The following is a 22205-nucleotide window of genomic DNA, read 5'->3' on the forward strand; positions in this document are numbered from 1 at the left end:
TCCATTGTAATATCAATATACTAAAGACACATTAAAACCAGTAGCAAAGTAATAGTTTTTCAGAGTATCTAGGTTACTAACTCTTTTGTTGCCTTTTAAGACTCAGGAGGACATCAGTTTGGAAACCACTGTTGTGTATCACTATCAGGCAGTGTTAAACTTTGGCTCTCCCAATGCTTACTTATTCTAGCCTGTTTGTTGGATTTTGGTATTAGTGTTTAGAAGCGATAATGGAATTCAGATTGAATCAGACAAATGTGACCCTGTCTGTTTAGTAGAGGGAATGGTTTTTCTTTGCCCTGTGGAATCCAGCTTCCCTTCCTAAATAGGTTATTACATCTTTGGAGTGGATAAATTCTAATTTCACTCTGGTATAGACCAGCTACCAATCCTTCCTCTAACACCAACATTTTCTATCTCATTGCTTTCACTATGCTGACTGTTCTATAAAATATTTATTATGACTTTGTCTTCTCTGTCTGAAATGGTGCTATACACTGTTAATTAGATGTAGACTAAGCCTTCTTAATTTCATTTGATGCAGGGCTGGGAAAATGGAGACCTTACATAACAAGGAGATGAGGACTGACAGGCAGTTGGTGTTAAGTGCTCCTACACATATTTCCAAGAAGATGCAAATGGAACTTTTCACCAGTCCATCATCATATGTCACTTGCTTGCTGCTTTTCCCATGTTTGCTTCCAGAGAAAGAGGCTAGTGAAAGTCATTTGTCTCTACAATGAGCCTGCTTTATGAAGCTGAATTCCCTCCCCCACCAGAGGGAAACTATTATAGCAGGCCAGGAACTTTTTTCTGTTCAGTTCTAATAGCCAGAATATTGCTGACCCAAGTCCCTGTCCATGTTGGGAGATTGGTTCTCAACATCTAGGGCGCTATAGTAGTTCACCCTTCAAATAAAAGTTTGAGGATGACATTCACCCTAATATATGATTTATCACTGGAGACAATGCCTCACAACTGGACATCAGAAGACTAGTGCACTGTGTGTCCTTGAGCTACCCACTTAACCTCTCTGAGGCTCTATGTCTCTATCCAAATAATGGTAACAGTAATACTTGCCTACTGAGCCACTGGGCAATTGTGATAACAAAATTAAATAGGAGGAAGTACTGTCAGCATTTTAATAAGATTTCATTTTTGAATGTGGGCTCAAGGGCTAAGCATGCAGGCTGCACCTAGCTTTCAGCATTTTTGTATGGCCAAAACAATGAGGTTCGGATTCAAGTAAAGTGTTTCAAGCATGTAAATTGTTCCAAGCATGTAAAACACTTTCTTTATTGTGGTTTTGGAGTTCATTCCCAGTTGGGCAATATGACCATCAGCAAGGACTTGATAAAATGGCAGTATGTATCCCTAAAGAAAAGGGGTGTTGCCCATGGAAAGACCTTTGATAAAAACTCAGGTGGCTGTAACCCTTGGCAAAGTCACTTTAGGATGTATAGTTGAGTGGTAATGAGTATTATCTGAATCGTAAGAGACTTTCAAATCTAAACTTTGTTGCTTCTTAGCTAGGTGACCTTGGGCAATTCACTCAACCTTGCTGAGCCACTGTTTTCTCATTTTTAAATATGGACATAATGCAAACCACTTAGAGTTGCTCCAAGGATTAAATTAAATAAAACCTGTAACAACCTTATCATTATCAGTGGTAGCAGCAGCAGCACAACATTGTTATTTAAAAATAACAATAGCAGGCTATTATTGAGTCTACATTATGTTCCAGGCACTGTTTCTACATGCTTACACATATTAATATCTGTGTGTGAACAACTATGGGAGGAAGGAATTACTATAGTCATTGTTTTGCGGATGAGAAACTGAGACACAGATTAAATAAATTTATTCTGGTCATACAGCAAGTTGGCAGTCTGATAAAGGAAAAACAAATAGTTGCTTCTGCTTTATTTACTGTTATTTATCTCTCTGAAGTTTTATCTAAGGAAAGGGTATAATAAGCTAAAGGACTATTGGGAAGTTAAAATGAGATAATAAATAAGATAATAAATAAGAAAAATGCTTGTAAACAGTAAAATGGTAATTCCAGAAGCTTGTTTATTTGGGTTGTGATTAGCTATTTATAATTGCACATAACTAGAGAGGTTGAAATGAATTCCCCACCTTTGGCAAGGACGTCTTCAAATGTCATTTGTTATTAGTAGTGCCTCAGTTTGCCCTGCTAACCGGTGACCTTATCAGTTATCTTGAACATGCTAGAATCAAACTTTCAACATGGCAAACTATCCATGGAACACCTGCTGTCTCACTCCTCCATGTGTTAAGCTACCTCAGGCAGATAGCTGAATTCCCAATCGCCCAATTTTGAGCATATGCCATTTCAGAATAATAGTAGACAATGACAGAGTCTGTTGTCCTATAAATTAATTTAACATTCTTCCTCTGGAGAGCAGATGACTGCATTCTAAAAACAATATTTTCTCTCGAATTATGATGGCTTGTAAAAACACACAGTGAATGGGGTTGACAAGAAGGTGTTGGGAAGCATATGATATCCCAGGGGACTGAACAGATCTAAATTTAGGTGGGTTGTCTCTTCTAGGCAGTTGGTGTCAGATACCATTGCCTCTTAAAAGGATGACTTCAGTGAAGAGCAGTTAACAGATTGTGCAGAAACATGAGCCTCTGTGGTCCATTAAGTGGGGAATCGTTTAATGAGACCCAGAGTTGCACTGAGGGAACCATGGCACTTAAGCATTAAAAGAGAGAAAAGGAAGGGGTGAAAATTTTATGAAGCAATTTATTACTCCTGTAAACCATGTTTTTTAAAAAATGCATTCCAGGTATAATAAGAATTTGTGAATGAAGATCATGAAGAGAGTATTTTTTGCTTCCCTTTTCCCCATTTCTTCTTCTGTTTCTCTCTTGATTCTCAATACAGTCTCCCACTTTCTTATGCAATTCCTGTTATAGCTTCAATTTTTGACCCAAAACTATCTGTCTTTCAAAGAAATTCTTGAAGCAAAAATTGGTGTCTGAATTATCATTCACACACAGATTTTTTTTCAGACTTCTCTTTCTAAATAAGGGCACAAACCATTTTACCTTTCCCTTTCTCCTATCCTTTCATAAATAAGCAATGCAGATGTATTTTATAAAGGTAGTGTTGCTCAGAATGGGGCATTAGTAAGTATTAGTTTTGTTCATCCAGTCGTTTAGCATGCATTTATTCATTTAATATTCATCTAGTAAGCATTGTGTGCCTGACACTGTGCTAGGCCCCCAGGGTATGAAACTTAGCAAGGAATAACCTTGCCTGCCACTCAACAAATATTTATTGAATGGTCAAAGGAAGGGATTCACTTTAATTCACCTGGTGAATGTGGAACAATTCTCTGCATGTATAAAGGCAGGAAACTTTCTTGGGATTTTAAGGAGTTCCGAATATCTATGGAGTGAGTAATTTGGAGAGTGGGCCTGGGCTCAGAAGGTAGGACTACATACAGTATAGTACAATTGTGCAGTGTACATCCTGAACAGTAATACATGGTAACTCTGGCATAGTGAGAAAGAATGTGGGAAAAGAAAATAGTAGCTGGGCTGTAAAGTGCTTTGTGAGCCAGGTTACTTATTCTTATGGAGGGATGGGGGTAGTGGTAAAAGAGAAGGTATCAGAATTGCTGTCAAATTTTCCACATTATGTATCCTTCTGACCACCACGGAGACGCTGATATCCTCCCCTTACCCCCCCGCCCCCACCCCCCACCCCCGCTTTCCCAGGATCTTTGCCACATTGCTAATTTACTGTGAGTCATATTTCTCAGGCGAGCTATAGCTAAGAATGTCTGAGAAACACTAGACAATGGAGAGCCACTCACAGGTTTTTAAGAAGGCAGTAGCATGTTCAGATTTTCCTTTGAGGAAGATTACTGTGGCTCTGGAGTAGAAGTTGGATTAGTGAAGAGTGAGAGATGAGGGGGCATCCTGCAGAATAGTGTTCACGTCCTCAAGGTCTAATGACATCTGGGTTCAGAGCACTTGACAGATGCTCCTGCTGCCCTCAGACTTCAGGGCCACCAGTGCAAGATTAGAGACAGAATGAAACAGATTTGTCACTGTCATCCTGAGAAGGCGATGACCTGATGCATTTCATACGAAGTATGATTTCAAATAGACACGGACATTCAAGCAGATCTATGCTGGGGAATTAAATAAAGCCATAAAATATAAACGTGAACCTTTTAATTTAAAATTCTCATCTAAAAGACATTTTCTGTTGGGTAGTTTTTATTTTTGTTAGTGGTTTTGCTTGTTTGTTGTTTATGTAATATAGTTAAGATATATACAGCTTGGTTATCTTAAAAAACAAGTACATTACCAATAAATGCACATTTTTTTCTGGCTCTCCTATGTGGCCATTACTTTTTCACTTAGTAAAATATATGATTTTCTGTGATCTACATGAATGTAGGCTTTACCTTTTCAATGAAAAGTGAGTTGATATGCTTCTCTTTCTAAACACAATGTTCCCAAGAAAAAGGAAAAGATATTCTTCTTTTTTTTTATTGCTTTAAGTTCTTAACCCCATATAATGTGATTCCAACCTATCTTGCTAAACTACATAATTAAGACAGAGGGGGGGAAAAAAAAACTCCTTTCTGAAGTCCTGTTATCACATATCATAGGAGCCAGAGCACTAGACCCCTTGATGCTACAGTGACCTCCCCAAGACCCTTAGGAAGCTGCTGACTGATCATTTCTACAACTTACAAAATTTTTATTATATTCTGAGTTAACATGGGAAAGTTAACTTATTTCATATCAACTTATTTTTCCCCTTTGGATTAAGTATCTGAATGAGCTAAGAAACTTGATTGGGGTTGGGGCATGGGATAGTTTTTTTGTTGTTGTTTTTTTGTTTTTTTTTTTTTAATGTTAGGAAAATAAAAGATGGCACTAAAAAGTAGGCATTAAGTAAACATATGATAGTCTCAAAAATGTGTATTCAATTCAGTAAAACATAGTGACTTACCTGACATGATGTAAATCACTGCTGTTTCAATATATTAAATGATACACCCACCCTTAAATATTGCATTCATTATTAGGAAAATTTTGTTTGTTTGTTTGTTTTTGTTTTTGTTTCTTGAGACACAGTCTCACTCTCTTGCCCAGGCTGGATGGAGTGCAGTGGTGCCATCTCGGGTCACTACAAGCTCCACCTCCTGGGTTCACGGCATTCTCCTGCCTCAGCCTCCCGAGTAGCTGGGACTACAGGTGCCCGCCACCATGCCTGGCTAAATTTTTGTAGTTTTAGTAGAGACGGGGTTTCACCGTGTTAGCCAGGATCGTCTCGATCTCCTGACCTCGTGATCTGCCCGCCTCCGCTTCCCAATGTGCTGGGATTACAGGCGTGAGCCACTGCGCCCAGCCAGGAAAATAATTTTTGAAATAACACAGCTCCTTAATTGTAAGGTCATATGCTGGATTGGGAATAAAGATGTGGTTTCTAGCCCGGCTCTGGTGAACCACCTATGTGACCTCTCAGACTGTGCATCTGTGAAACATTGCCAGTGACCTCAATGTTTTTTTTTTATTCTCTTAATTTCAACAGGGGGTATTTGTAGATTACTTGGCACATAATAAGCACTCTACTACTGTATGACTCTGTCATCCAAGGAAACACTTTCCCTCTTAGTGTCACATATGAAGAGATTTTCTAATTATAACACATAATTAAGCATCACAGTAAGACAGAGTCATGAAACAAAAGGCTCTTGATTAAGAATGGGAGTGTTTCTTCTCATTACTGAGAGAAAATATTAAAAAAAAAAAAAAGACAACTTTGAGGCATATTTATTCTTTCCTCAAGGAATGTGTGTCATTAATAGAAACAAAGAAACGATTTACAGTGTTTGCAACAGCCTGATTATGCTTATAGAACTTCATTAGGGCCACTGGGATAAAAGCTGAGATAAGATTTTGGTCACTGTCTTTTTTCCCCATTCAGAGAATTGAGAAATGTTGCTTAAGTCAGTAGTGGATCGCCTGGGCTTTGCTATGATCAGAGGCACAGTAAGGAATGAAATCAGTTGTTCAAAATGGTGACAGCCATAATAAAACTAACAAGCAAAAACTACTGCTTTGCAACATATGGTGTTAGAGGCTATTTGTAGCAACTCTTGTGTTTCTTATCAACGACAAAAATAAAGAAAAATAACAACAATATAGGACTCGATATTGAATATAGGCATGTACTGTATAACTATGTTTCAGTCAATAAGAATGGTTCTATAAGATTTTAATACTGATTTTTACTGTGTTTTTTCTGTGTTTGGATATGTTCATATATACAAATATTTACCATGTGTTATAATTGCCTCCATATTCAGTACAGTAATTTGCTGTATGGGTTTGTAGCCTGGAAGCAACAGGCTATCCTATATAGCTTAGGTGTGTAGTAGGCTGTACCATCTAGTTTTGTGTAAGTACACTCTATGATGTTCACATAGTGGTGAAATCACCTAACACACATTTCTCAGATTGTGTTCTCATTATTACGTGTTGCACGACCATCCTCAATTGACATATGCATTGATGCTACTGGTCAAGAGCCGCTACCTTTTGGAATGAGGAGCAAAAGGTTCAACTCTGTGAAGCATTAACATAAAAAAAAAAAAAAAAAAAACAGTGAGATACACACCGGACAGAAATCAAAGCCCCTTCTTACTTATGCCAACAGATAACTAGATATGAATGTATTCCATCGTGTTACCTCACTTAACACATTTACTTCTGAAATAATTAGGGCTACTTGAGGATAATCTTCTGAAATTAAATTTAATGTTTATTTAAGATTTATTAGGACATAAGCCTATGAATCATTTTAAATGAGCACAGTTAATCTGCTTACACTACTTACTACTTCTGATAGTAGTGATAGCTTGCCTGTGCTGAATTACCACAGGTAAGTAAGCAAGCATGGGTGAAAACCAAAATCTAGCAGGTATGGTTTAATGGAATAAAGGATTCTTGCTCCGTTCTGCTACTGATTTGTTGTGTGATCCTGCCTAAGTTGCTTACATTCTCAGAGCATCAGTGTTCCTGTCTATAAAAGCAGTAATACTGATAATGACATTCTAGATTAGATAAAGTGAGTACAACCTGTGGCAGTATCAAATGAAAAGAGGTATTATATGATGACAGTATTGACCCTGTTCTGGGCCTGCATATATGAGATTCCAGAAATGAAGACTACATCATCCCTCTCTTCCGAGAGCTCACATATTCTGAAAAGGGACATACAGGTAAATCAGCAATTGCAATATTGTGGGATGCATGTAACAGTGAAATCATGTGGAAACTAAATAGTAGACAGCAAGGAAGGATTCACTTATCTGAGGAAGGAGATGACCATGAAAGATTTTCCAATTGGGGGTGACGTTTTGAACATCAGGGCTAGGGCTAGAGGTACAATTTGAAGACAAAAGTAGGTGGTAGTGAAAACCATGAAGTTGCAAATAGAGAGTGGTTAGAGTCAGAAAAGCAGTAGACGAAGGATAGAATATGTTGGAATGGCAAAACTTAAAATGTAGAAGAAATGTAACCTATCGAGGAGTCAGAGAAAGAACAAGATAGGTAGTAGGCAATTCAGGAGACACACTTGTCACAGGTAGTCAAGAAGTGGGAAGTTTTAAGGAAGGAGTGGTCAATATCATTAGATACCTTACTTGACAGAATTATCATGAGAAATAAAGTCTAAGGACAATACATTGTATTTGATACATTAGAAGCCATCTGGCTCCCTTTCCCTGTGCAGTCAGTTAACAGGTAGGGGGCAGAAGAAAAATGTACTGTAGGTTATACCGTGATGAGCAAGTTAGAAGTGAAGACACCAAGTGTGAATGCAACTATCAAGATGGTCAGATGTAAGGAGAAGGTGTAAGAATAAGAGTAGAAATTAACGAGAGTTAGAACATGGTGGGAGGAATTGAACTGGGACAGGAGAACTTCTGAGATAAGAAAGGTGGAGTAAATGATAAATATAGATTCAGGTATATTGGCCAGTAGAGGTGTCAATAGAGGATGCATGCTTGATAAAGGTGAAGTCATCAATAGGCTGATGGAGGGTGGGGGACAAGTAGTGTGTTTGAGAATAATAGATAAAATGGGAAATGGAGCTAGCCAAAACTAAAAGTAAAAGGATCAATTAATTGCAATTGACCTAATGTCACTAATCTGTGAGAGGAAGAGTTCTTGGAATGAAGTATATAATCTTCCTTCTAAACCAGCTCAGCATCTGTGCTGGAAAAGCTCATTGTAGTGCAACCATTCTAGGGAAAGGGAGGGAAGAGTTTGAATAATAATAGCAGGCTGATTTGCTTATAGGTTAAACAGTGGAAGTTTGGTTTATGGAGATGGAGGTGAATGTTCAACTTTTTTTTTTTTAGATCGGTCACATATCAGAAAAGCATGGAATTTTAATCTCTATAATCAGGGCTATAAATCTCTATGACAGTAGTGTCTTTTATAAAAAAGAATTTACGTATGGGTCCTCTTCTATTTATGTATGTATTTGTTTAAATTGACAGATAAAATTATACATATTCATCATGTACAACATAAAGTTTTAAAGTACATATACATTGTGGAATCACTAAATAGAGCTGATTAACAAATGTACTACCTACATAGTTACCATTTTTGTGGCAAGAACTCTTAACATCCACTCTTTTTGCATTTTTTTCATTAAGGAAGAATACAATATATCATTCTTAACTATAGTCACCATGCAGTACAACAAATCTCTTGAACTTATTCCTACTTACTGTAATTATATATCCTTTGACTAACAAATTCCTATCACCCTCACCCACCAACCACTCCTGCTTCTAGTAACCACCATTCTTTACTTCTATGAGATCAGCATCTTTAGATTCCCCATATGAGTGAAATTGTTACAGAAAAGGGGTCTGGATCCAGACACCAAGAGCGGGTTTTTGGATGAGTCCACAGAGTAAAGTGAAACCAAGTATGTTAAGAAAGTAAAAAAATAAAAGAATGACTACTCCATAAACAGAACATTCCTGAGTACTGCTGGTTGCCCGTATTCTGGTTATTTCTTGATGAAATGCCGAACAAGAGATGGATTATTCATGCCTCTCTCTTTTGGACCATATAGGGTAACTTCCTGATGTTGCCATGGCATCTATAAACTGTCATGGCACTGGTGGGAGTGTAGCAGTGAGAATGATCAGAAGTCGCTGTTGTTGCCAGCTTGGTTTTGATGGGTTTTGGCTGACTTCTTTATGAGCTGTATTTTGTGCTGACCTTATCCTATATCTTATCCTATGATTTATCCTGTGAAATATCTCATTCTATGACTTAGAATGCCTTAACCATCTGGGAATGCAGCCCAGTAGGTCTCAGCCTCATTTTACCAAGCCCCTATTCAAGATGGAGTTGCTCTTGTTCACATGCCTCCGACAAAATCATATGGTATTTTTGTCTTTCTGTGCTTGGCTTATTTCAAGCAACACAATATCCTCTGGGTTCATTCTTGATGTTGCAAACAACAGGATTTTCTTCTGTATTATGGCTGAATAGTATTCCATTATGTGCATATACTACATTTTCTCTACCCATTCATCCATTAATGGACCTGTAGGTTGATGCCATGTCTTGCCTATTGTGAATAGTGCTGCAGTAAACATGAGAGTACAGATATCTCTTTGACATACTGATTTCATTTCATTTGTATATATACCTAGGGGTGGAATTGCTGGATCATATGGTACCTTTATTTTTAATAATTTGAGGAATCTTTGTGCTGTTTTCCATAATGGCTGTACTAACTTGCATTTCCACCAATAGTGTGTAAAGGTTGCCTTTTATCCACATTCTTGCCAACACTTGTTATCTTTTGTATGACCCTAATATCTTAATCCCATGCTTGAGACCTCTGAACAGCTTAGCCACTGGCTTTCTTAGCAAATTATAGGTTACTGATTAGCAAGATCTAACTGAGACGTCAGCAAGAATAACTCAGAATTGAAAATCTGTTTTCTAGAGTATATCCACAGACAGGGCCACCTATTTCATGGAGAGAGTTTGTAAGATTTGCTGTGGAAACCTCATAATATTGACCTAAAACCCTTCCATCTCCCAAGAGTAGCCAAAATGAGGCATGAGGAAAGGTAATGGATTCCACAATTACTCCTCTTCAATATGAAATCAATGTTCTCTTTGAAGATGTAGAAAGTCCTTTCTGTTTTAAGTATCATGGGTAAGTACATGAATCATGGATACTCACACCCTTGTTAAATACAGCATCAAGGAAGCATTCAGTGAAAGGCAATAGTATATTTATGTATGTTGTCATTTTTTTCAGTGTAGCTTAGAAACACAAAAGCAAAGAGAAAAGAAAAAAACGACTCCTTCAAAGAAAGAGAGAAGCATTTTATAGTTCTGATAAATTTATAAGGACCTAAGCTGCAGAGCACTGACTAGGTCCATAGAGAAGATCAGGAAAAATGTAAACTGTCTTTGTAATAACTGGAAAATGCAAACAAACTACTAAGGCCGATACCTAATAGAAATCTGCCAAGAGAAAGAAACCTCTGATATCTGATTTTACTATTAGTAATGTCCCGTTCTTAAGGTGTCCATATAAAGCAGTGTCTCATGTAAAATGTTTTACAGGAAGTTGCATCTGTTTCTAAAAGGAAAACAATTCTCTAATTTTGTGGAACACGTTTTTAAAATGTAGGCATAAATTGTCTGTTCATTATTTCCTTTAAAAGCCTGGGAGTGGAAGGAGGTCATCTCATACCTTTGGAGAAAAACACCTCTCCAGTTATTGCCTACAGAACCACAATCAAAGGGAAATTTTTACCAATACACCAGAGGTTTGGTCTTTGTCCTATTGCTCTCCACATAGAAAGTCAATCACTGGGCAATGAGTGTTGCCAGGAGAGAAGGCTTTTTCAGGTGCTGCAGCTGAGAATGGGGAGATCAGTCCCAAATCCATCTCAACTGACTATAATGAGGAGTTTATATAGCAGAGAAGATATGTAACTATGTGTGGGAAAATAGGAATTAGGGATGGGTAAGGAGGAGAAGTTGGTTACAGGAAGCAGGTGTTCCCTTAGGCAATCATGATGGGGGAGGGGCCTGGCTCCCATAGTCCAGATGTGATGATCTGGTAAGTTTCAGTTGCTTGACACTATCTGGGAGGACTGATGACTGATTTTCTGAGTAAAGAACTCAGATAAGAGAGTTTTAACTTTCTCAAATTTTAAGACTGGGAGGGTCAATGTCTATGTTTATTCAAAAGAAATCATAAACATCAGTTCTATGGGACCCTTGGGCAAGTTTCAAAAGGATGAGATAATCTCATGGAAAATCTAGATTCGGGGTTCAAAATGAGAAAACAACAAATATATCCCTCCGCCTCACAGTCACACAAAATCAATCAACAAAGCTGTATGCCTCCTCCAACTGTAGTTCTTATTAAAGGAACTTTCACATGATGAAGCTGGACTTTGGAGATGGATGTTATTCACAAAAATATAATTATGTCCATTAGACTACTCTTACAAAGGCAGGAAAGTAAACCTAGATACATTGTGAAAGTATTTCCTGCTAATCCTCCCCTATTGACTGTGGTAAGAATATTGAACTGAAACCAACATCTGCAGTAGAAAGGATGTGGAAGAAGAAGTGAGCAGAAATTTAATTCCTGTATTATTCATATTCGGTATGGGACTCTGTTCCATGCTTTATCCACTTTGCAAAATACTATTGATTCGTTAAGAAATTAGCAAACTGAATATGTGCCTAAATGGCCAGTATACTCCAGGCTGAAAAGTGTTTCTGTCACCGCTTCCTAGAATTGTTTAAAAACCGTTCTGGCTGGTGGTTCTTTCTGGTTGAAATGGCCTGCTCACAAACACTGAATTAGACTTGGGCATTTTGCCAGGGGCATTGATACCAAGAATGTCTGGAGACAAGACTTAAATGTAATTTACAGAGCTGGGAGGTGCCAGAACTTCAAAATAGGCAAAGTTGTTCTCTTGAAAAGTGGTAGAAAGAATCCAAGTGTTATTCTGACACTGGCCTTTGCAGTTTTTGTCCCATTGACTTCAAGTTTTAGAAGCTGGCGGTAGTAAAACACATGCAGAAACTTGTAGGAATATGAATATGTGGATAAAATTATAAAAGCCCTAGTTGATTTTATTTCTTTAGTAAAAGCTGTCATGAGAAAAGGACTAGACTGGAGTCAGGTGCTAAGAATCTGGCTTCAGTCCAACCTGACTCCAGTTAGATTCTTGTTTTACAGATGCAGACACTGAGAACCAGATCTCTGATTTGATTTGCTTAGGTCCTAAGATCTGGTTCTCAGTGTCTGCATCTGTAAAACAACATGGTGCTGTGAACAAAACACCAGGGGTTATGTCCTCTTGCTTGCTACATAGAAAGCTAATCACTAAGACAATGAGTATTGCCAGGGAAGGGGGCTTTATTTGGATGCTGCAGCCAAGAAGAACACATCAGTCTCAAATTTATTTCACCGATCAACTAAAATTCAGGGTTTCTATGATGGGGAAGGAATGTAGCTACATGCAGGAAAACAGGAATTTTAGGGAGGGGCAAGGAGTCTGGCATTTAATTGTCTGGTGTCATCTGTTCCTTGCCTAAAGGTCAGTTTGCTGAGCAAGAAACTCAGATAAGACAAATTTAAGTTTCAGGTTTAAGACCAGGGAGGGTCAATTTCTATATTTATTATTGTTATTTTTATTATTATTATTATTTGAGATGGAGTCTCGCTCTGTCACCCAGGCTGGGGTGCAGTGGCACGATCTCAGCTCACTGCAACCTCTGCCTCCCAGGTTCAAGCAATTCTCCTGTCTCAGCCTCCTGAGTAGCTGAGAATACAGGTGCCTGCCACCATGCCTAGTTAATTTACATATTTTTTTCTTTCCAGTAGAGACGGGGTTTCACCATATTGGTCAGGCTGGTCTCAAACTCCTGACCTCAGGTGATCCGCCTGCCTCAGCCTCCCAAAGTGTTGAGATTACAGGTATGAGTCACCACATCCAACCATATTTATTTATTTTTAAAAGTAAATATTAATTCTGTGCAACACTTGAGCCAATTTCAGTGCCACTGGCAGGGCCAGGAAAGGCAAAGTAGTTACAAGCTAAACCTTCTTTTTATCTGCTTTATGTTTCAGGGATTCTCACTGAGATTTTGTTTAATGAGTACATTCTGATGTTAAAATAAGTTTGAAGACTTCCAGCTGGAAGATGTGTTCTAAGGTCCTTTTGTTACTGAAATGTCGAGGTTCTGTGTAGGTCCTGCTGCTCACTGCATAGAATGCCAGTCACTGAAACAATGAGTATTTCCAGGGAAAAAGGCTTTACTCGGGTGCTGTGTGATCCGTCCCAAATCCGTCTACCTGATGGACTAAAATTAAGGATTTATATAGCAGGGAAGATATGTAACCATGAAAACAGGAATTAGGGAAGGGTAAGGAAGAGGAATTGGTCAACAGGGAGCAGATGGTCTATTAGGCAATCACAACAGATGAGGGGTCTGATGTCTCATTGTCCAGATGCGGTGATCTGGTAAGTTTCAGCTCCTTGATACTAACTGGGACTCCTGATGGTTGGTTTCCTGAGAAGGGAACTCAAATAAGACAACTGTAATTTTCTCAAATTTTAAGACTGGGAGGGTCAATTTCTATATTTATTCAAAAGAAACCACAAACATCATTTCTACAGGACAGTAGTGCTGGTTTCACTTTCTGTTCTAAAATTCTAATACTCAAATGAGAATAACCAGTAGAAATACATTTAATTCATATAAATCAAATAGTTTTAATACTATTTTTCATTAAATTTTTATTAGTTGGTACAATATTTGATTTTGAAAACTGCTTCATGTCAACCACTTAAATGTAGTTCTATGAAACCCCCAAATACACATGCAGAAATTTTAGATACAGGCAGATAGAAAGCAGGTCCAAAACATTTATCAAAAGCTACATGAAAGTGGTAAGAACACAAGTCATCTCCCACTGGCTGGGAGTCAAAATAAAAGTCTAGATCTCAAGCTGACACCAAGTAAGAAGAATTGAAACAGATTTTATAGACTCTATGATGTGACTTCCCAGACTTTCTCTCACAATCACATCCTCTTCCCAACATTACAGTGCCCATATATATCCATAACATTTTGGGCAGGAGAGGGTGTCAGCAGGGTCTTTGATGATTGTGCAACATTACCTCTTAATATTAAATTTTCTGATATTTGAAAGAAGTCGATGACAAATTATTTGGTTTTCCATGTCAAACCGCCATAATATCTTTTTACTAGATACAAAGAATCATGCATTCTTCACATTTAAATCAATAACCTTGTTAAGTTGGAGCTCTAGATGGCTCCTGGGCCTCAGGGTAAGCTGTTTGTTTGTTTTAAAAGACATATTCTATGATAATTAGGAAGAAAAAGAATAAAGAAAAACATAAATGTTTGCCTATTCAAAAACATTTTGCCTTCAAGGGCTCAGACAATGACTGGGGAAAACTTCAATAATTTTTTTAGTGCATTTTTCTATGTTATTTTGTATTGAATATTTGTCTGACTCTTAGCATTATAATTCATTAACAGACATTTCCATGGTCTTTAAAATCCTGATTCAGAGGAGAATAACCCACTGGGGAAAATGGAGCATGAAGCTGAGTCAGTAGGCAGGAACCAGAGGCAGTGATAGGAACTGTAATAGAACATCAGATGTCAGAGAGAAGCCTCCAGACACTTTAAACCAAAGAATTATACATAGGTGCTGGTTCCCATAGCACAGCAAAGCTGGGTTCTGGAGATGTTTATCCTTAATTCACTTCCATAGAAAAAAAAGGACTTCTTTCATAGACTGTATGCTACCTCAGACATTGTGCACCAAGTAGAAAAACAATGGGTCATGAAATCCAAACCAAAACACTAATTTCACTAGAACCAGGGGTTGATTCAAGATACTGTAAGAATTTTCATAATTTAACACTTTTGATATTTTTTCATTTCAGATGCTGCACAACAAACATGTCATGGTCCGTGTGGGAGGAGGCTGGGAAACTTTTGCAGGGTATTTGTTGAAACACGACCCCTGCCGAATGCTGCAGATCTCCCGTGTGGATGGCAAAACATCCCCTATCCAAAGCAAATCTCCAACTCTAAAGGACATGAATCCAGATAACTACTTGGTGGTCTCTGCCAATTATAAGGCTAAGAAGGAAATTAAGTGAAACAAATTGGTCACGACAAGGGGACCCTCATAATGGCCTGTATCCGCTTCTCCAGTATAGTCAGTTTAGTTTTATGTTCTGAAAACTGTTTTGGAGAAAGATAGACAGAAAAATGTCATCATATTGAAAAATGTTCAAAGAGTAGCACTATTTATTTTTAATGCTTCTGTAGAATATGACCTATTAAATTCTAAACTCAAATTTAAATTAGCCAAATTTTAGGCAAATTATTATTTCTTAATATGCAAACACAGTATTTAGAACACAAACTATTAGAAACACAATTCTAATTAAAGATAAACACTATAAGGAGAGAACATTTAGGATTTGCAGATAAGTCAACAGAAAGTGCCTGCTTTACATCCATGAGTAAAAAGCACCCTAGACATTTTTATAACTGCAAGATTTTTATGCTGTTTTTTTACATTACATTTTTGATTAGTGTGATAATGTGCTACAAAAAAAAAAAAAAAATCCAACAGCACTACAAATAAGTACAGAGTATTCACAATAGTAATATGTTACTGGAAAGGCCACTTCAGAAAAGTTTACATTCACTTGGAAGGCTGCCTTAAAGTATATCTCTTATCTGTGACCAAACATCTGGGGTACTTTTAGAAGTTTTCAGTACACCCCCTTAGAGAATAGCTTATGAGTTATTTCACACATTGCTGAGCACATGGCTGTGTTTAGAATTATCTAGTGTAATTCACACATGAGCTGACATACGTTGATACTTTGATGAGTAAATTGTACAGTCAAAATGTTCATTGATTTCATGTTATTTCAAAGCATTTTCTTATTAAAAATATATCTTTAGTTAATCCTATTTTGCTACGCTTTCTAGTAAAGTAAATTCACTGTAGCTAATGATGTTACAGACTTACGTATACCCTTGTATACCTGGGACAGGGCTGTTTTATACCAATAAACAGCAAAATATTGTCCTTACTCATTCAAGAATTAAAAGGATATATTTTTAAAATGTTATCTGTCTCTAAATCAATGCCTCATTCTGAAATCAAGTTAATTTTCAAATGGCAACTTTCTCCAAGAGTTATAAGAAGAATCAAATTAGGGCTCCCTGGCACTTCTTCACTTTGGGAGATGAGTGATGGTGGTGTTAGTCTTCCTTAGTAGAGAGTTCAGGTTTTATTATTGGTAGTAACGTAAGTGCTGCTCTGAGTATAAAAAGGATAGAAAATTAATTTTTCATGTACTAATTTTTCAACATCAACAAAATAATTCACCTTTCTTTCTCCAAAAAGTCAGGAAGGAAGAATGTTTGTTACATGACAAATTTAGTCAAAACATACATAATTGAGAAGTTCTTAAACAACATGCATGGCATAATTTTGTGGTGCTGGAAGTGATGATAATCATTTCGGGGAGAGAAAGTCAGTGAAACCTAAAAAAAAAATAGATTAAAAAAAAACCCTGAGGTGGTGTAGGTGATAGTCACGTTGGTACAGTGAATAATTCCAATGTATTTAAAAATATAATCTTGAGTGATAAAGATTAAGATATTTAAATTACCCAATACACTGAATTTCTTTGTATAGTTAATGACAATATTTCCATCAACATTTTCTCCTGTGCCTAAATTTGTTCCATAAGCATATTTATATCCTTAATAATATAATTTCACTGCCTATGTCTAAAACAAACAAAAATTAAAATAATAGTCAACATCATTAAAGAATAAGTGCAGCTTAACAAAAGTAATATTAACCTCTTTAGCTTTTGCATTAGTAGTTATCTATTGCTGCATTAAATTGTCACACACTTGGTAGTTGAATAAGCATGTTTATTAGCTCACATTTCTGCAGTCAGACATTCGACATGGTTTCAATAGGCTAAAATCAGAGTGTCACCAAGGCTGTTTTCCTTTCTGAAGAGTCTAGAGGAGCATCCATTTCCTTTCCTTTTCCATCTTCTAGAGGCCACCTGCATTCCTAAGCTCCATGATTTCCCTCCTCCATCTTCAAAATCAGCAATGTAGCATCTCTATGACCTGTCTTCTTTCTTCATACCTCTTTCTCTCATAGGTTAGAAAGGTTTTCTGCTTTTAAGGATCACATGATTAGATTGGATCTACCTAGATAATGTATTTTAAGGTCATCAACTTGAGCACATCTAAAGAATCCACTTTGCCATGTAACATAACATATTCACAGGTTCCAGGGATTAGGACATGAACATATTTGGTGGGGAGGGAAGGATTATGACACCCATACCACATCTAAGATGGTCTTTGAAGTGTCACTGAAAACATGGTCACAACTGCCATTGGAGTCTAGCTGCTAGTCAATCAGCACCAACCAAGGATGTGAAAAAAAATTAGACTATATTCAGCCTCTTACTCCTCGACTCCTTATTGAAGACTGGCCAGGACATTAGACCAAAGTAGGTTTATGTCACCTTATTCTCAGCTAGATGTAAGATCCAAGGAAGGACAATGGAGAGATGGGTCCAATAGCCAATGAATAAAGGATAAAAAGTCTAAGTACTCTAGAAATCTGGCTGCAAACAGAGTGGAAACATCTCAAACCAGAAGTTCAAGTAAATAGTAAAAAGGCCACAGTGAGAAATAATATCAACACATTGAGCAGACTAGGCTGATTCTGAAATTAAGTGACTCACTGCTATCATATTCAGTGTCTCCTGATGTGGGTGGGGACAGAATAGTACCTACAGGATATGTGGTAAAAGTGCTTGAATCAGAGACATATAAGGAATGATTTCAGGAACACTAAGAGGTATTCATTTTTACTGTTAAGAAATTACTTGGAGGAACTGTTAGCTGTCTTGTCTACAGATTGTTTTGTACTAGTGAAAAGAATAGAAGCAGGGAAAATGAGGAGAAAACTCTGGATCACCAAAGTAGCTCAAAGGAAAGAGGAACTGTGTTACAAAAATGATTCACGACACAATGCCCACCTCATAAGGTACTTGACACTTGTCACTGAAAAGACAATATCGACTAGAGTTGACTTCCTCAAAGATGTTACTACAGGAACATTTAAAAACACTGGGTGAGTAAACTAAATTTAAACTCGTTTGTGATTAATTAAATCTTTTCTCAGATTGCTCTCTCTGGATCATGTTGTGGCTATCTTTGTCCTTAGGGTTTCTGAAGACCATTGACTGTCTCTCAGAACAAAGCATGAAATGAGTTTTTCTAGATATGAAGAAGGAAACCAACCAACTACATCTCTAATGTGTAAAATATCTTCAGATTAACCATGAAGTTATGAAATCTTATAATCCTCTCATTTTGCATTTTAAGGGCCATAAGGCATCAGAAAGTTTAGATAATTTGCCTAAGGTAAAACAGGTAATGGCTCTAATTCCAATGCTCTTCTTTTCTTAGAATTCTATTTTATGACTCTTAATCACAGTGGGGTAAAACAGGTCAAATCTCAATCCCAATTCATAGAAGCTCAAAAGTGGAAAGATAAAAAATTATCTCAAATCCTCTGATTTTAGAGTTGAGGAAATTTTCTAGCTAAATTTCCCCAAAGTTAAACATCAAAGTTAAACATGCATCTAAAACTCAGGCCTTTAGATACACAATTAAATGTTATTTCTATTATCTCTAGTGTCAAAACCTTTGTGCATAAAAGGATCTTAGTAGCTGAGAGTTGGAAGGAGCCTTGAAGTATTGAAGACTAATGGCCTGACTGATAACTGCTGTTCACATTGCTATATCATGTGTTTACCTCCTATAAAAGTAATTCATATTATTTTTAGGGCCCTTTGGGAAATTTATTTTTACCATTTTGAGAAATATACAACTGTTTTCTAAAATGGGTGGACCAATTCCTCTTTACACCAGCAATGTACGCTAGTTTGTTTCTCCATATCCTTGCCAACAATTGGTATTTCCACTTTTACAAATCATAGCCATTGGAGGAAAAAGGGAGATCATGTTTTTTACTTTAATTTCCTTTTTTCTAACGACTAACGGAGCTGAACACCTACGTAGTAATGTTTGTTTTACGGTTTCTTTTGTGAAATACTATTCAAATCTTTTGCCCATTTTTAATTGGATTATCTTACTGAGTTGTAAGAGTTCTATAAATTCTGGATGTAAGCTACTTATTTACAGTTTGCAATTTGCCCTTTCTTTCTTTTCTTCTCTTCTCCTCCTGTCTCTCTCTCTCTCCCTTCCTCCTCCTCACCCACCTCCCCCCCCTCCCGCCTCCCTGCCCCCACCTCTCTCTCCTCCCTCTTCTTTTGAGACGGAATATCGTCCAGGCTGGAGTGCAGTACTACAAATCTCGGCTCACTGCAACCTCCACCTCCTGGGTTCAAGCAATTCTCATGCCTCAGCCTCCTGAGTAGCTGGGACTACAGGCACACACCAGCACACCTGGCTAATTTTTGTATTTTTAGTAGAGACGGGGTTTTGCAACGTTGGCTAGGCTGGTCTCAAACTCACGAATTCCAGAGATCCACCCACCTTGACCTCCCAAGTGGTGGGATTGCAGGCGTGAACCACTGCACCCAGCTGTCTTTGAAATTTAATAGTGCTTTTGAAATTAAAATTTTTATGGAGTTCAATTTATCTTTTAAATTAATAATGCTTTTGGTGTCATATCCAAGAAATCTTTGCCTAACTCAAGGTTGTAATGATTTTTTCCCATGTTTTCATCTAGAAGTTTCATGGTTTTAGTTACTGCATTCAGCTCTATGATACATTTTAATTTTTGTGTATGGTGTGAACTAAAGGTTTGAGTTTAATTTTATTGGCATATGGATTCAGTTTTCCCAGCATCATTTGCTGAAAATATTATTTCCCCATTCTCCATTGAAGTGCCCTGTAAAAAATGTAAGTTTATTTCTAAACCTTCTATTCTGTTTCACTGATCTAGCTAGCTATCCTTAGGCCAATACCACACTATCTTGACTACTGTGGCTTTATAGTACATTTTGATATCAGATAGTATAAATTTTCCTACTTTTCTCAGAAATTGCAATTTTAAAAGATAATTTCAACTTTTATTTTACATTCAGTGGGTACGCATGAAGGTTACACGGATACATTGCATAATGCTGAGCTTTGCGGTGCAATTGATCTCATCACCCAGGTAGTGACTATAGTACCCAATAGTTAAGTTTTACAAACATTGCCCTCATCCCTTTCTCCCCACTCTAGAGTAGTCCCCAGTGTCTATTGTTGGTGTCTTTACATCCATGAGTATCTAATGCTTAGTTCTCACTTATAAGTGAGAACATGTGGTATTTGGTTTTGTTTCTGCATAAATTCATTTAGAATAATGGCCTTCAGCTGCATCCATATTGCTGCAAAGGACATGATTATGTTGCTGTTATGGCTGTGTAATATTCCATGGCATATATGTATGACATTTTCTTTATCCAGTCTACCATTGATGGACACCTAGGTTGATTCCATGTCTTTGCTATTGTCAATAGTGCTGCAATGAACGTACATGAATGCATATGTCTTTTTTGGTAGAATGATTTATTTTCTTTTGGATATATACCCTGTAATGGGATTGCCAGGTCTAATGCCAGTTCTAAGTTCTTTGAGAAGTCTCCAAACTGCTTTCCACAGTGGCTGAACTGAGTGACTTACATTCCCACCAATGGTGTATTAGCATTCCCTTTTCACCACAGCCTCGGCAGCATCTGTTGTTTTCTCAAGTTTTTAATACTAGCCATTTTGACTGGCGTGAAATGTATCCGACTGTGGTTTTGATTTGCATATCTCTGATTAGTGATGATGAGCATGTTTTCACATTTATTGGCCACTTGTATGTCTTCTTTTGAGATGTGTCTGTTCATGTATTTTGCCCATTTTTCAATGGGGTTATTTTTTACTTATTGAACTGTTTAAGTTCCTTATAGATTCTGCATACTAGACCTTTATCAGGTGCACAGTTTGTGATTATTTTCTCCCGTTCTGTGGATTGTCTGTTTACTCTGTTGATAGTTTGCTTGCAGAAACTATTTAAGTCTCACTTGCCAATTTTTGTTTTTGTTGTAGTTGCTTTTGAGGACTTAGGCATAAATGTTTTCCCAAGGCAGATATCCAGAATAGTGTTTTCTAGGTTTTCTTCTAGGATTCTTATAGTCTGAGATCTTACAATTAAATCTTTAATCCATCTTGAGTTTCATTCTTCTGCTTATGGCGAGCCAGCTATTCCAGTACCACTTATTGACTAGTGAGTGCTTTCTCCATTGCCAATTTTCATCAGCGTTGTCAAAGACCAGATGGCTCTAGTTGTGCAGCTTTATTTCTGAATTCTCTATTCTGTTCCATTCTGTGAAAAAATGACATTAGTAGCTTGATAGGAATAGCACTGAATTTAGATTGCTTTGGGCAGTATGTCCATTTTAATGATATTGATTCTTCCAATCCATAAGCATGGAACATTTTGCTATTTCTTTCAGTGTGTATTGTAATTCACCTTTTAGAGATATTTCACCTCTTCGGTTACATGCATTCCTAGGTAGTTACTGTGTGTGTGGCTATTGTAAATTGGGTTGCATTCTTTGATTTGGCTCTCAACTTGAATATTATTGATGTATAGAAATACTACTGATTTTTGCACATTTATTTTGTATCCTGAAACTTTACTGAAGTTGTTTATCTCTTTTAAAGCCTTTTGGCAGAGATATTAGGGTTGTCTAGGTATAGTATCATGTTGTCAGCAAAGAGAGGTAGTTTGACAACTTTTTTTCCTATATGGATGCTTTGTATTTTTTTCTCTTGCCTGATTGCTTTGGCTAGTACTTCCCTACTTTGTTTTTTCAAAATTGTTTTGGTTTTTCTAAGTCTTGCATTTCCATATAAATTCAAGGATCATCTTATTAAGATGATTCTTAATAAGAATTCTTAATTCTCTAGAAAAGTTTGCTGGGATTTTGCACTGAATTTACTGACCCATTTGAGAA

General features: G+C 37.1%; 1 protein-coding gene across 3 annotated transcripts in view; it reads left to right on the forward strand.

Annotated features, from left to right (window-relative positions):
* GAS2 (growth arrest specific 2) overlaps positions 1–16271 on the forward strand; it is a 178615-nt gene extending 162344 nt beyond the window's left edge. For 2 of the 3 annotated variants that reach the window (XM_030918690.1, XM_010381052.2), the window contains one exon: positions 15063–16271. In XM_030918690.1, coding sequence (XP_030774550.1) covers positions 15063–15281 — 219 coding nt within the window. In that variant the 3' untranslated portion in view covers positions 15282–16271. The remainder of the gene's footprint in view (positions 1–15062) is intronic. The other variant, XR_004053711.1, reaches the window with a different exon arrangement.
* Positions 16272–22205: the final 5934 nt, after the last annotated feature.

Source organism: Rhinopithecus roxellana, chromosome 15, assembly GCF_007565055.1.
Source record: "Rhinopithecus roxellana isolate Shanxi Qingling chromosome 15, ASM756505v1, whole genome shotgun sequence".
NCBI lineage: Eukaryota > Metazoa > Chordata > Mammalia > Primates > Cercopithecidae > Rhinopithecus > Rhinopithecus roxellana.